General features: G+C 55.0%; 4 protein-coding genes across 4 annotated transcripts; 3 read left to right on the top strand and 1 right to left on the bottom strand.

The window, feature by feature from the left end:
- Positions 1-11: 11 nt before the first annotated feature.
- On the top strand, positions 12-3,380 carry BZA05DRAFT_28177 (uncharacterized protein). Its single transcript, XM_051480306.1, has 2 exons — positions 12-1,040; positions 1,111-3,380. The coding sequence occupies exons 1-2, from the start codon at positions 390-392 to the stop codon at positions 3,337-3,339; spliced, it is 2,880 nt and encodes a 959-aa protein (XP_051339999.1). The 5' UTR covers positions 12-389; the 3' UTR covers positions 3,340-3,380.
- Positions 3,381-3,587: 207 nt separating this feature from the next.
- Positions 3,588-7,361, bottom strand: BZA05DRAFT_395954 (uncharacterized protein). The gene is given in 2 exon segments (XM_051483485.1): positions 3,588-4,169; positions 4,182-7,361. 2 exon segments carry the CDS (start codon positions 7,091-7,093, stop codon positions 3,866-3,868), a joined length of 3,216 nt encoding a protein of 1,071 aa, XP_051339998.1. The 5' UTR covers positions 7,094-7,361; the 3' UTR covers positions 3,588-3,865.
- A 723-nt stretch (positions 7,362-8,084) lies between these two features.
- BZA05DRAFT_336633 (KRI1-like family C-terminal-domain-containing protein) lies at positions 8,085-9,595 on the top strand (the record flags this gene model as incomplete). Its single annotated transcript, XM_051480814.1, has 2 exons — positions 8,085-9,143; positions 9,212-9,595. The coding sequence occupies 2 exons, from the start codon at positions 8,085-8,087 to the stop codon at positions 9,593-9,595; spliced, it is 1,443 nt and encodes a 480-aa protein (XP_051339997.1).
- A 2,007-nt stretch (positions 9,596-11,602) lies between these two features.
- On the top strand, positions 11,603-13,685 carry BZA05DRAFT_395950 (mitochondrial carrier domain-containing protein). Its single transcript, XM_051483484.1, has 4 exons — positions 11,603-11,868; positions 12,178-12,276; positions 12,347-12,958; positions 13,020-13,685. Exons 1-4 carry the CDS (start codon positions 11,848-11,850, stop codon positions 13,203-13,205), a joined length of 918 nt encoding a protein of 305 aa, XP_051339996.1. The 5' UTR covers positions 11,603-11,847; the 3' UTR covers positions 13,206-13,685.
- The last annotated feature ends 59 nt before the right edge of the window (positions 13,686-13,744 follow it).

The raw sequence follows: 13,744 nt of genomic DNA, 5'->3' as shown, positions 1-13,744 counted from the left end.
TCGAGCGACGCATCACACAACTCTGTCCTCTACCGAAGATTATTGTTACCAAAGTAGTGGCGGTGGTGGTGGGCTGCGGGATGCTTGTTTCTTGCTACATCAACATCATACGCAAGAACCATTCCAAAAAAATAAAGCTCTCATTCTATCTTTCTCCCCAGCCCTTGGATCACTCCCATTTTACTTACCCTCCATCTCTTGTACACTTGAACTCCTCACCAGCTAAGATCTGGGCTCTGAACTGAAACATACTGGTCGGCATCGACTCCATTAAACCACATCATCCACAACTTCTCTCCCATCCATCACCCACGAACCCGTCGCCCCCCGCTACCTACCTACCCACCACCCAAACAAAGTAACGAACGGAACATTCACACTACAGCATCATGGCATCTCCTCCTCCACCGGGTGCCCCATACGCGGACCCCAACCAACAGCAATACCAGCAGTTCGGTCAGCCCGATCTATACGCACAGCAGCAACCCCCCGCACAGTATGGTCAAGGCCCGCAACCCGGCTATCCTCCTCAACAGCCTGGCTTCCCAACGCCACAAGCACAAGGTCCACCTCCTACCGGTGCTGCCGCTGGTGCAGGCCGGGGGAAGAGACGGGGCTACGCCGAGCAGCAGTTTGAGTTCGGTCAGGGCGCCAATGCCGCGTTGACGCCGGGCTCGACGGGCGCCGGGGGAATGTATCAGGGCGGGGCCCAAGGATACCCGGGAGCTCAACCGGGATACGCGGATTCGGCACAGCAGCAGTCGCAGTTCGTTCAGCCGATGGGGATGCAGCAGTCTGGCTATCCTGGTGCTGTTGGCGGTGGGTACGATCCTGTCGGGGGTGTGACGCAACAGTTTGGCCAGATGGGAATGGGTGGGGCTGCACCGATGCCGGCGACGGCACCGCAGGTGATGCCGCAGCCGATGGGAGTGCAGAAAGCTCAGGGCTTGAACCAGCTGTTTACTGTCGATCTGATGCAGCAGCCGTTCAATGCCGCCGAGTTGGATCTTCCGCCGCCGGAAATCATGTTGCCGCCGAATGTACGTTTGTACTACTACTATTGCTATTGCGCGTGGGCTCTGGAGCTGATGATGAATACCCCACTTGCAGGCCGCTTTGACTCCTAGTCCGAACGCAAATTGTCCTCCGCAGTACATGAGATCCACGATAAACGCGGTACCGGCCACGAACCACCTGCTCAAGAAGTCGAAACTGCCGTTTGCGCTGATCATCCAACCCTACACCTCCCTCCACGATGCCGAAGACCCCGTGCCGCTCATCTCCGATACCGTTATCTCGCGTTGTCGCCGTTGCCGTTCTTATATTAACCCATATGCCGCCTTCCTAGACCACGGCCACCGCTGGCGCTGCAACATGTGCAATCTCACAAACGATGTTCCTCAGGCTTTCGATTGGGACCAGGCACAGCAACAGAACGTGGATAGATGGCAGCGAGCGGAGCTGAACTACAGCGTTGTGGAGTTTATTGCGCCCCAGGAGTATATGGTTCGCCCGCCGCAACCCTTGGTGTACCTTTTCCTCCTGGACGTCAGTTATCAGGCGGTTCAGTGCGGTCTGCTTGCTACCGCTGCGCGGACCATCCTCGAGAGCTTGGACCGAATCCCGAATGCGGACAGGCGAACGAGGTTAGGTTTCGTATGCGTAGATAGCTCTCTGCACTACTTCTCGATCCCACGGGATTGCACGGAGCCCAGTATGCTGGTAGTTTCGGACCTGGATGAGCCTTTCCTGCCCATTCCGGGAGATCTCCTGGTACCCTTGGCCGACTGCCGCGAGGGTGTGGAGAATCTTCTTGCAAAAATGCAGGATATGTTCCAGTACACTACGAACCCTTCCAGCTGTATGGGCAGCGCCCTTCAGGCAGGCCACAAGCTCATCGCTGCTATCGGTGGAAAGATGGTGGTTCTTACGGCCACTCTACCGAATATGGGTGCCGGCAAACTGGAGATGAGAGAAGACAAGAAGCTGCTAGGAACTGGTAAGGAGAGCTCACTTCTGCAGACTGGCAACAGCTTTTACAAGTCGTTCGCTGTCGAATGCTCTAAGAACCAAGTTTCGGTGGACATGTTTCTCTTTGCCAATGGTTACCAGGACGTGGCTTCGCTCAGCAACCTTCCAAGGTACACTGGTGGGCAGACATGGCATTACCCTGGATGGAACGCCACCAGGAGCGAGGATGCGATCAAGTTTGCGAGAGAATTTTCAGACCATCTGTCCGCCGAGATTGCTCTCGAGGCGGTCATGCGAGTTCGTGCCACTACTGGCCTCCGGATGCAGACGTTCTACGGAAACTTCTTCAACCGGTCCTCGGATCTGTGCGCTTTCCCGGCGTTCCCCAGGGACCAAGGATACGTTGTTGAGGTGGCCATCGACGAGACTCTCGGTCAGAAGTTCGTCTGCATGCAGACTGCTGTTCTCCACACCACCTGCAACGGTGAGAGACGTATCCGTGTGATGACACTGGCACTTCCTACCACCCAAAACGTCGCGGACGTCTATGCCTCCGCCGACCAAGTAGCCATCACCACGTACTTTGCTCATAAGGCTGTCGAGAAGACGCTCAGCAATGGCCTCGACGCCGCCCGTGATGCCCTCCAACAGAAGATCACCGAGCTTCTGGTCACCTACAAAAAGGAATGCACGGCCTCGCACATGGGCGCCTCCAGTCCTCTCTCCTTCGCCGGCAACCTCCGTGGGCTCGTCGTCCTGTTCCTAGCACTGATGAAGCACGTCGGTCTCCGCAAATCCACACAAATTCCCACCGACCTCCGTTCCGCCGCGCTGGCCCTCCTTTCTACCCTCCCTGCTCCCCTCCTAATGCAATATATCTACCCGCGCCTTTACTCCCTCCACGACATGCCCGACACTTGCGGCACCATGCATGCGGAAACCGGCGAAATCATCATGCCTACACCAATGAACCTCTCCTCCGAGCGCCTACACCCGTACGGGCTGTACCTCCTCGACGACGGGCAGACGCAGTTCCTCTGGGTAGGCTCGCAGGCCGTTCCGCAGCTGATCCAGGACGTCTTCGGCCTGCCATCAATCGAGCACGTCAAAGTCGGCAAGACCACTCTTCCCATGGTCGAGGACGGCGAGTTCAACGAGCGGATCCGCGCAGTTGTGGAAAAGTCACGCGATCACAAGAGCAAGAAGGTGGGCTGCATCACTGTGCCCCATCTCTACATTGTTCGCCAGGATGGTGAGCCCAGTTTGAGGCTGTGGGCCCAGACCATGCTCATCGAGGATCGTGCCGATATGGGGGTCGGACTACCGACCTTTTTGGCGGCGCTGAGGGACAAGGTGGGAAATTCATAGGTGTGTGTGTTCGGCGGGATGGGCTGTAGTGGATATTGTATTGCGGTTGCTCTACCTTTCCTTTCCTTGACTTGACTTTGCGTTATTGTTTAAATGTTTGATTTGGATGTTTGTTCATGTTACGTGTTGTGCTGTGCGTGTGTGTGCTACGTGCTTGTGTGTGTGGGGAGGAATGGAAAATAAAGTGGACACAGTTTAATGATAGCTGAACCTGAATGGAAGCCCGAGATTCGAGTGATGCTGATGCGGCCAGTGAAGCAAATCAATTCTACCAACCCAAAAACGCCCGAGGTATAGTAGTAGTACAGCACAACAGCAGCAGACTCCAAACACCAACAGACAGAAACACCAACAGAACGGACAAACAATGACACCAACAGAACGGACAAAACAATGTACATATACCTAATAAGTACAACCATCAATACAGAATTGGAAACAAGAAAATCACACATCTCCTACCTCCCAAACTACCTCTATTTCCCAACGATTTGGTACTCAGGTTGTTGTTCGCTTTTCCGGCGTATCACATCATCGTCAGCTCATCCTCATCGTCACTCTGAGCCGCGGCCACAAGCTTTCTTCCACGACCGTGGTTCCCTCGCTGTTTCTGCGCGGGCTTAACACACAGCAATGATCTGCGCTTCCTGCTGCGTCCCGAGAAGACGGAGTGCGTAGTGTTGTTGCGAGCAGTACTGAGTTCGTCTTCCTCCTCCTCGCCGCCTGCATCCTCCACGTACAGGTCATCGGAGCCCGCATGCTTACGCTTGGGAGGCTGGCTGGGACGGAGGTTGTGGGGGACTGCCGAGAGCGGGCGCGTGGTGGGCCGGGTGGTGGGCCGGGTGGTGGGCCGGGTGGTGGACCGAGAGCGCTGTGGCGGGTTGACGGTGATGTCCTCATCCTCCTCCTTGTCCTCCTCGTTCGCGCTCTCCTCCTCGTCCGCACTCTCCTCCTCGTCCGCGCCCCCAACCTCTTCTTCCACCTCACTCATGGGAGATGGCGACGAGAAAGTAACCACTGGCTGTCTCCGTTTCTTTCCGTAATCCCTTAGGGGGGTAAACGCGCGACCAAACGTCATTGGCGACGAGCTGGGCAGCATAGCAGACAGCGAGTCGAGACTACGCTTGATGCGCTCCGTATTCCTCGGTGAGCGGCGGATGCTGGACATTGGGCAGACGGGGGTCGCCGCATAGTACTTGACGTCCTCATCTTTCTCTTCACCTTCTTCGTATTCGGACGCCGAGTCCGCGGAACTAACGGAACTCTCGGAGTCGTTGTCGAAGAGCCGCGAGAACGAGGTGTTCGGGTAGTCCGATTCCGACTCGGGTCGTGAGATGGAGGAGCGGACTGAGGCGGGCTGCTGCTGCGGCTTTTTGGTGGACTCGGTGTTCTCCTCCGACTCCGACGCCTCCTCCTCCTCCTCGTTATCACTCTCTTCTCCATCCATATCGACATCAGAAAAGATCTCGTGTTCGTCCCTCCAGTTTGGGTTCTGCTTTAAGTAGAAAGGTATTTGCATCTCGATATGATCAAGCGTAGCCTTTTTCTTCTCAGAATTCTTGCGCGCAGCCTTGTTCTTGTCAGGATTCTTGAGCATAGCCCTCTTCTCCTTCCTAGCCTTCGCCAGGGCACCACCCGGAGTACCGCCCACTTCGACCCACTCAGAAATCCCCTCCTCGAATCTCCACCCCTTCCTCTCCTTCTTGCCGTTCTCGGGAGCAGTTTTAGTCACAAACTTAGCTGGCGTGCGGACCTTCAACCCGATGATCTGGTGCACCACGCTTCGCTGCCAGCCGGCCCACCTCTCACTATGCTTGGTACTATCGAGCGACGAGAATCCGTTTGCCACGTTGAGCGCTAGCCTCGTGATGTAATAGCGCGCCTTTTCCTGCTGGTAATCGACGGGCTTCTTCCCCGGGGTGAACATTATGGCTCCGTACTTGGGCTTGAAGGGCGTGGTCGGTTCGGCGGCTGTAGTAGATTCCTCTTGCTCCGCGTAGCTGGTTTTTGGCGGATATGTCCCCGTCGTGGCGTAGGTTATCAGATCTCGCACAAGAGAAACAACCTCATCGCCGCTAGTGATGGATTTTCCAGTGGCCGTGTAGAGGTTCCCGTAGCATGCCGCCACGTATTCGCCCAGAGACTTGAGGCCGTCCTCTCTAATCCCGTCCTCTCTAAGGTCGTCAAGACACCGAACTAGCTCTCCAACGATGAGTGCATCATCCTCCGGGTCCCGTCCCAGGCTCTGGAGGAGAATAGCTACCTTCGCGGCGACAGGATACCACTCCGACCACACGTCCTCGACCGAAGTGCGTATAGCCTCGTCTTGCAGGAGAAACCCTCGGGTCAGATGGTTGATGACATCCAGCGCGTTGGTGTCCGCGGGGTTGTGGCTCGCGGCGACCAGTTTCTCGGTGAGATGAAATACTATTTCCTCGGCCCTCTCGCCGATGCGCACGGAAACGGGTTTGCCGCCACGGGGTTTCTGACGGGCCGCATCGTTATGGCTGGTGGCAGTTTTACTGGACCGATGCCCGCCCTTCCGCCGAGCGAGTTGCTTGCGTTTCTTTGCCGCAGCGAGGACGTGGCCCTTGCCCCATATCCCGAAGGCGACCTCAAGCGCTTTCGTCACGAGGTTGCGCGACACCTCGCAGTCTGCCACGGTGAACATCGCGCGCTTCAACATGCGGTTGACGGTGATATTCCCGAGCAGGGCGGGATTCCCCTCGTCGACGAGGGCGTCCCCAAGAAGTCGGAATAGTTCTTTATCCTCGTGGCGCCAAAACGAAGTCAGTGTGACCAGTGCCGGATTGGTGACGTTCTCTGACAGCGGGTACACCTCCGTCAACGTCTTGAGGAGGCTTTCGGCCTCTGCGTTCGCCTTGAGGCCTCGACACAATCCCACCAGCACCCCAGCGAGTCCCAACCCGTTCTTTTGCTGCGATGGCAGCAACCCCGAGCACACTGCATCCCGCACCAGCTCAATCGCATGCCAGCGCACAATGTCTCTCCTGTACTCGCCGGCCACGCCGATATCGCCGACGGAATCGTACCACACGTCGTCGGACTCCAGCTCCTGGTCGGTTGCGAGGATGCACACGGCGATTCTCCGCGCCGCAAGAACCCTTAGCGACGGGGCGTCACCGGCCGGCAACGGAAACGCTGTCGATACGAGAATGTTCTCGAGCGCGGCATAGATCCCAGTGTACATTTGAAACACCTCGGGCCTGACAATTGCTTTGAGGGACTGCAGCAGTGTCGGCGGGTGCAGTGGATCTGAATGTTCCCGAAAAAGATCTACGCCCTTGCGACGGAATGGCCGCGTCGCAGTCCGGCTTTCGTACCCCAATAAGGGAATCGGGAAGGCCATGTCCAACACTTCTCTCGTCATAGGCTCATATTGAGGCAACACCTGTGGATGTAGAGCGAGCGTTCTTTTGCCGGACGTGTACGTGTTCAGCGCCCGAACTGAGCGTTTCGTTTCCCCGGTGAACATTGCGCCGACATCTTCGCCGCGGTTCTTCCTCCTCTTTGCGGCGGCGCCGATGAATTTCGGAGGGACGTACGGTAGCTCATCCGCGCTTTTCTTGATCCCCTTCGGAGGGCTGACGGCAGCTGCGACTGATGGATGCGCAAGAAGGGTCTTGAGTCGGTGGAGTTTGGAGGTGAGCGGGCGGATCAACCGGTGGCACCGCGCGGTGGACCAGTCTTGGTTGTTTTCTCGCCGCGTGTGAGGGCCCCCAGGTCCCATCATGGCTGCGATCGTACTGCTGAGCCGATTCGATTATAATACACTGAGATTGCAATCGGAGTTGGGCGTGGACAGCCCCCGGTCGAGAAGATGTCCACAGAGCTTATCGGAGAAATGTAGCGACGGCGGTATTATGGTGGTTGTGGGGATCGTGGGAATTGTAGAGTTGTGGTAGTTCCAGTAGCTGTGACGGTGAAGGCACGGGGCGAAGATCGAGAGCGTTGTTTACCGCATGGACGTGTTGTTGCCGACACCCTGAAGGTTGTTAGGGACCTAGCCCCAGCATGCTCATCGCGTGTGAACGTGTGAACCTTAGCGTAAAGTAAAGTACAGTACCTTAGTGCGGCTCATGCCGTTCGTTTTTCCTTCCACGACTTTTCACCGTTGGGAACACGAGCCCCACCAACGTTACGTTTCCACAATCCAATCCTTACCATCATGCCTCGTCCCAAGAAGAACAAGCAAGTCGCCGCCTTAACGGCTCCTGACACACCCTCGGCCCAGCTGCTTGCCGAAAAACCAAAGACGCCGGCCACCTCGCGAGTCCTGATCGGCGACTCCGACTCCGAGGAGGAGTTCCACTCCGCCGTGCAGTCGCCTTCCATAGTCGGCGGGGTGTTCAAGGTCAACGAGGAGTACGCTCGCAGGTTTGAGTACAACAAGAAGCGCGAGGAGTTGTCACGACGTACGTATGCGCACTCACTCATGGGCAGGGAAGCCAGGAAGGCTGACGGGGACTACAGTGGAGGAAAAATACGGTCCCAACTCGGCGAAGCGTGGTCGCGAGGACGAGAGCGACTCGGAGTCGTCGAGCGACGACGAGGACGACGTTGGTGTTCTTGCTACGGAAACCCTGGACAAGGAAATCTTTGCGACACTTGCGGCCATAAAGAATAAGGACCCCAGAGTCTACGATGGCACGACGTCGTTCTACACACCGATGGATGCGGCGGCGGAGACCACCGACGCCGCCGAGGTGAAGAAGGGAAAGCCAATGTTCCTGCGCGACTACCACCGTGAGAACATCCTTGCCGGTGACGCCGGAGGAGACATTGAGGAGGAGGAGGAGCCGAGGACCTTTGTGCAGGAGCAGGAGAATCTCAAACGTACGGTTGTGAAGGAAATGCACGAGGCTGCGGAGGTGGATGACGGTGGCGATGGCGATGACGACGACGGGTTCTTAGTCCGTAAGCCCAGCGAGAAGAAGGAGAAGAGCGAGCGGGAATCAGATCTCCCTGATCCATCGCTCGCTGATAAGGATCCCGACGAGTTTCTCCAGAAGTTCCTCGCCTCCCGCGCTTGGGCGAAGACCTCGGCCAAGGCTTATGTGCCGATCGAGTCCGATGACTCGGAAGAGGATGCCATGGCGGAGGAGTACGAGGTCAATTACAACTTGAGATTCGAGGACCCCGATGCCGCTGCCCGCGCAAAGCTTGTGTCATACGGCAGAGATGCCATCAGCGCGAACACGGTGCGCCGAGAGGAGAAGAGTCGGAGAAAGAAGGCTAGAGAGGAGAAGCGGCGGAAGAAGGAAGAGGAAGAGGAGCAGCGGGAGATCGAGAAAGGGAGGCTGAAGAAGCTCAAGACAGAAGAGCTATTGGAGAAATTTAAACTGATCAAGGAGGCTGCCGATCTCGATGAGGGAGACGAAGAGACTGAAGCTGCTGTTCTGGCCAAATTGTTGGAAGGTGACTTCAGCGATGAAGAGTGGGATAAGTGGATGCAGGAGCGATTCGGCAACAAATATTACGAGACGGATGGCAAGCCCAAGAAGCCCAAGTTTGACGACGACATCGATATCGGTGATATAGTTCCGGACTTCAAGGAGGATGAGACATCAGACGATGACGAGGGTCAAGAAGCAGCCGGCGAAGCTGCATATGGAGACGAAGAGATGAACGATGTCGACGACGACGCTGAGGAGGGAGAGCCCGCCAAAAAGAAGTCAAAGAAGGATCGCATCAGGGATAAGCAGGCAAAGAAGGCCAAAGAACGATCTACGCACCGCAAAATCGAGCGCCTTGTTGAAGAGAACTTCGACTTTGAGAGCGAGGTATGGCCCCACCCCGCCCTGCACCTCGAAGCCGTGCCACCCCCGCCATGTACTAACACTCGTCCTAGCTCGCCGGTGGTTCCAAAGTTTCTGGGTTCCGCTACCGTGAGACCACACCAGAAACGTTCGGACTCGGCACACTAGATATTCTGGCCGCAGACGACGCCGATCTCAACGCATACGCCGGACTCAAGAAGTTTGCTACTTTCAGAGACGAAGAGAAGAAGAAGAAGGACAAGAAGCGGTACGCCAAGAAGAAGCTGCTCAAGCAGTGGAGGAAGGAGACGTTCGGCGACGCGAACGGAATACAGATGCCGGCCGACTGGAAACCGACGGGCGAAATAACGAAAAAGCCCGAGGCGGCCGTTGCTGGCAAGGTTGATATCCGGGAAGGCGGAGATGGCGAGAGGAAGAAGAAGAGACGGAAGAAGAACAAGGACGGCAAGGCGTAATGGATGGTTTATGTACACGATGGGATCTTTTTTCTTATTTTGCGTATTTCTTACTGGGTGGTTTTTCAAAAGTTTGTGTTTTTATATACGCAAGTACTAGCATGTACTCGTACTGTACCGGTGTATGCCGTCTCAGGTGAGCAGCAGCAGCAGGCGGCGGGCCCTTCCGGAGCTCACGCGACACTGCGATAGAAAGAGTAATGAAGACCACTCTGGATGGGGTGACATCGCATGATGGAATCTGTTAAGTTTTTGTATATATGACTGGGCGTTGCTCGTTTCATTGCGGGTTGGATTCCATGTCCTCGTTCACTCGCACACAAATGCTATTCATCTACTACCACCAGTATTCCTTTGCATCCAGCTAGGAGCCCCGCGAAGAATCGTCCGAACGTATTGCTGCATTGGTACTCTACACCCACGGCCAGTGGTTGATGCTTCCATGCAGGCCCGACGCTTCCGTTGCACAATCGCAAAGATCCAGGTACTCATACCTATCGTACACACTTTTTCTGGACATAGTACTGCGCATTCCACTCTATCTCATCATCGGCGGGGATTGTTTCGCATGGTTTATGGTTTATGTTTTACGTTTTACATATGGCAAAGACACACGTACCCCATATCTGTCTACTCTATCGTCGGGTTGCCTGGAGCGGTAAGTACCTAGAAAAGCACCTTACTTCTCTTTCCTGTTGTTATTGTTGTTGCTGCGTGCCACAGAAAGTTGGAGTGGAGGAGGGAGTCCAAGTCCAGGTCGGATCGAGAACTGCCCGAAACCATGCCGAAGAACCGTTGATCCGGGGCGATATTGAGATATTTTGACTGGACCACGATAATCTTGCAGCCGGACTGCGCACTGCGGACTTTTCAGAAGCGTGCGTGCAGCTGGGACTTGCTCCAGGCTCGCTCTCCGATTGCCGCTCTTCCCAAGGGCCAGAGGGAAAGAAAGGAAAGGGAAAAAGGAAAAAATCTTTTTTTTCCCGTGTCGTCTTTTCCTTTTCTTTTTTTTTCCTTTCTTTTTTTTTTCTTTCGGTTGGCAATTGGAAGCTCTGATTTGAGGCTGATTTGAGGCTGATTTGATCCGCTGGCCGCTTGCTCCAAGAATCAGAATCACAGGCAGGATGGAAGGATGTCCCTCGGGTGCAGGGAGCGGGAGAGAGGGAAAGAAAAAAAAAAAGCCAACCAACCAACCTTCCGCTGCTTCTTGGTTGGTCGGACAGGTTGCTTTCCCAAGCTCCGCCAGCCAGCCAGCCCATGGCCCAGACGTCGAATTGGAAGACGCCCACTTTGCCTTTTGGCTCTTCGAAGCACGATCAAGAATCCGGTTGGCCGGTGGTGGCAGAAAAGCAGGTGTGTGATGCAATGCGATCCGGATACTGCGAGAGAAAAAGGAAAGAAAAAAGAAAGGAAGCTCCTGAAGAGATACCTGCTTTGCTTGCTTGCTGCTCCGGATAGACACTCTACCTGCTACCTATTCTAGAATTCTAGAGTACAGCTTACTGTGTCTGCAAACCGACTGGTCGTCGGTCCGTCGGCCTCCTCGAAGCTCATATTCGCAATACCTAATGGCCGGCTGCTGGTATGAAGCATGGAATGCTCAATCCTACTACATTCCTATACTACAGTATAGAGTAGATAGCTCCGAAGCATTTACGCCGCGGCAAATAGAGGAGGTTGATCGAACACTCAGTACAGTTCAAACAGAACAGCGGCTCGTTGCTACCGTATACCACAGTCACAGACATCCAAAGTCCTGCGAGCAATCGTAACGGCAGGGGAAGCACATCCGTTGGCCGCTGCCATCATCTATGTATGTACTCTACACACATAGCGTCGGGAGCAGAGTGAGGCCAAGGAGGAAAATGCCCGCTGTATCTACGCACTGCCGGTATCCTCTACGGTACCCGTAGCAGCATGGCTGGCAGCTGGCGGCGGGCACGAGTGGAGAAAAGGGATGTAGTTAATCCTGCCCCGCCAGAATTTGGGCCCTTTGCCCTGATTAGGCTCCGTTCCTCTCCGACGGCGCTAAGCCGCCACAAAAACTTTCGCCAAGCCTGTGGTTTTCTGGCAGACCTTCGCTTTTAAGCCCTGTTGCTGCTGCCGTCGTTGACTTCCTCCTTTCCCCCCCCAACCCAGAAGTTCCCTTCCTCACTCTCCTCTCTCCCCTCCTCATCCCACCCCACAAGAGTCGTTGATCCGCTCTTTACCCCTCCTCACATCACCAGTCCGAATCAAAAAACACCGCCAACATGTCTGAGAAGAAGCAATCCGTAAGTCTATCGATCTGCTACTACCACCTAACTTCTCCCCCCCAATACCCGGAGCGTACCGAAGAAAAAATTTTCCGTAATGCCGGTCACAACGGGGAATCCATCATAGCTCGCAACCAACAGCTCCGATAAGACTTCCGGCGAGGGGGATCTGGCGGATTGATGCTTTCAATCGCAGATCTGCTGTCTCCGTCTGGTCTCGTTGGGCTGTTTTGCTTAGATGGGTTCTCTCGATGGCCGAGGGTGCAACATTGGAGGGTCGGGTGGCATCTGGTTGATCGTGTGTACTAACGCTGTTTCCACATACAGAACTTCATGATTGATTTCATGATGGGCGGTATCTCCGCTGCGGTCTCCAAGACCGCCGCTGCCCCCATTGAGCGTGTCAAGCTCCTCATCCAGAACCAGGTTCGTACACACTATCCTTATCTGTGCCAACCCGTCAACGGCAAAGTCTAATTGCCGGTTGCTCGTATAGGATGAGATGATCAAGCAGGGACGTCTCGACCGCAAGTACAACGGTATCTCGGACTGCTTCAAGCGCACCATGGCCGACGAGGGTCTCGTTGCCCTGTGGCGTGGAAACACCGCCAACGTCATCCGTTACTTCCCTACCCAGGCTCTGAACTTCGCTTTCCGTGACAAGTTCAAGGCCATGTTCGGTTACAAGAAGGACCGTGATGGTTACGGCAAGTGGATGGCCGGTAACTTGGCTTCCGGAGGAGCTGCTGGTGCCACCTCGCTCCTCTTCGTCTACTCGTTGGACTACGCCCGTACCCGTCTGGCCAACGACAACAAGTCGGCCAAGACCGGTGGTGCCCGTCAGTACAACGGACTCGTCGACGTCTACAAGAAGACTCTCGCCTCTGACGGTGTTGCCGGTCTTTACCGTGGTTTCGGTCCTTCCGTCCTCGGTATCATCGTCTACCGTGGTCTGTACTTCGGTATGTACGACTCCATCAAGCCTGTCGTCCTTACCGGCAAGCTTGAGGGCAACTTCTTGGCCTCGTTCGCTCTTGGATGGTGTGTCACCACTGGTGCTGGAATCGCCTCCTACCCTCTCGACACCGTTCGTCGTCGCATGATGATGGTAAGCTATCCCCCTCTATATCAACTATTCGATGAAGACAGTCACTGATACATCTCCACAGACTTCCGGTGAGGCCGTCAAGTACAACTCCTCCATGCACGCTTTCTCCTCGATCGTCAAGGCCGAGGGTGTTAAGTCGCTCTTCAAGGGTGCTGGTGCCAACATCCTCCGTGGTGTTGCTGGTGCCGGTGTGTTGTCCCTGTACGACCAGGTCCAGCTCATCCTCTTCGGAAAGGCTTTCAAATAAGCGGATCGCCAAAGGTGAAGGTTGAGTCGGTGGTGGGTGTTCGGGTGCCGTGTTGCTTGGGGACGTAGATAATGCTTTGGGAGAGCTTTCAAAAATGGGATGGGGTTTGTTTCGACAATTTACTGTTGTACTTTATGCGGGGCAGGTCTTTTCATAGGGGGAAGGGGAGTGGGAATCATCTACTATATTAGGGATGGAGTCAAAGGGTTGTGTTGTCTGTCACGCATAGTGTGTGTGCTTTTGTAGAAAAAGGTTTCCTCTTCCATGACAACCCACCCATAGCCTTCATTCACTCCAGTTACTATTTTTTTTTCTTCCGGTAGTACTCCGTCTTTTGCCTGTCGGGTTTCTTCGTTCATTCGGCTTTTGGGGATTCTTCGAGAGCGCTGTTTTCGGTTTTGTTGGGTTGCCGGTGCAAAATAGATGACATCTCGCTTTAACTTTTCACGTTTCCATGTGAAGCTGGTATTTATGAAAGAGACACGATGTCAAGATGTCAGAGACAAATCTTGTGTGCACTGTGGACTTTGGTGTGGAGT

Source organism: Tricharina praecox (genome assembly GCF_024521635.1).
Source record: "Tricharina praecox strain CBS 144465 chromosome Unknown BZA05scaffold_10, whole genome shotgun sequence".
In the NCBI taxonomy this organism is placed as follows: domain Eukaryota; kingdom Fungi; phylum Ascomycota; class Pezizomycetes; order Pezizales; family Pyronemataceae; genus Tricharina; species Tricharina praecox.
The sequence above is the reverse complement of the archived record's forward strand: the minus strand, read 5'-3'. Positions and strand labels throughout refer to the sequence as shown.

Bases quoted from the DNA above. Each gene is read 5' to 3' on its own strand.
- BZA05DRAFT_28177 (XM_051480306.1), top strand. From the start codon at position 390: ATGGCATCTCCTCCTCCACCGGGTGCCCCATACGCGGACCCCAACCAA. The intron at 1,041-1,110 runs GTACGTTTGTAC...CCCCACTTGCAG, and splicing joins AAATCATGTTGCCGCCGAAT to GCCGCTTTGACTCCTAGTCC.
- BZA05DRAFT_395954 (XM_051483485.1), bottom strand. From the start codon at position 7,093: ATGATGGGACCTGGGGGCCCTCACACGCGGCGAGAAAACAACCAAGAC.
- BZA05DRAFT_395950 (XM_051483484.1), top strand. From the start codon at position 11,848: ATGTCTGAGAAGAAGCAATCC. The intron at 12,277-12,346 runs GTTCGTACACAC...TTGCTCGTATAG, and splicing joins AGCTCCTCATCCAGAACCAG to GATGAGATGATCAAGCAGGG. The intron at 12,959-13,019 runs GTAAGCTATCCC...ACATCTCCACAG, and splicing joins TTCGTCGTCGCATGATGATG to ACTTCCGGTGAGGCCGTCAA.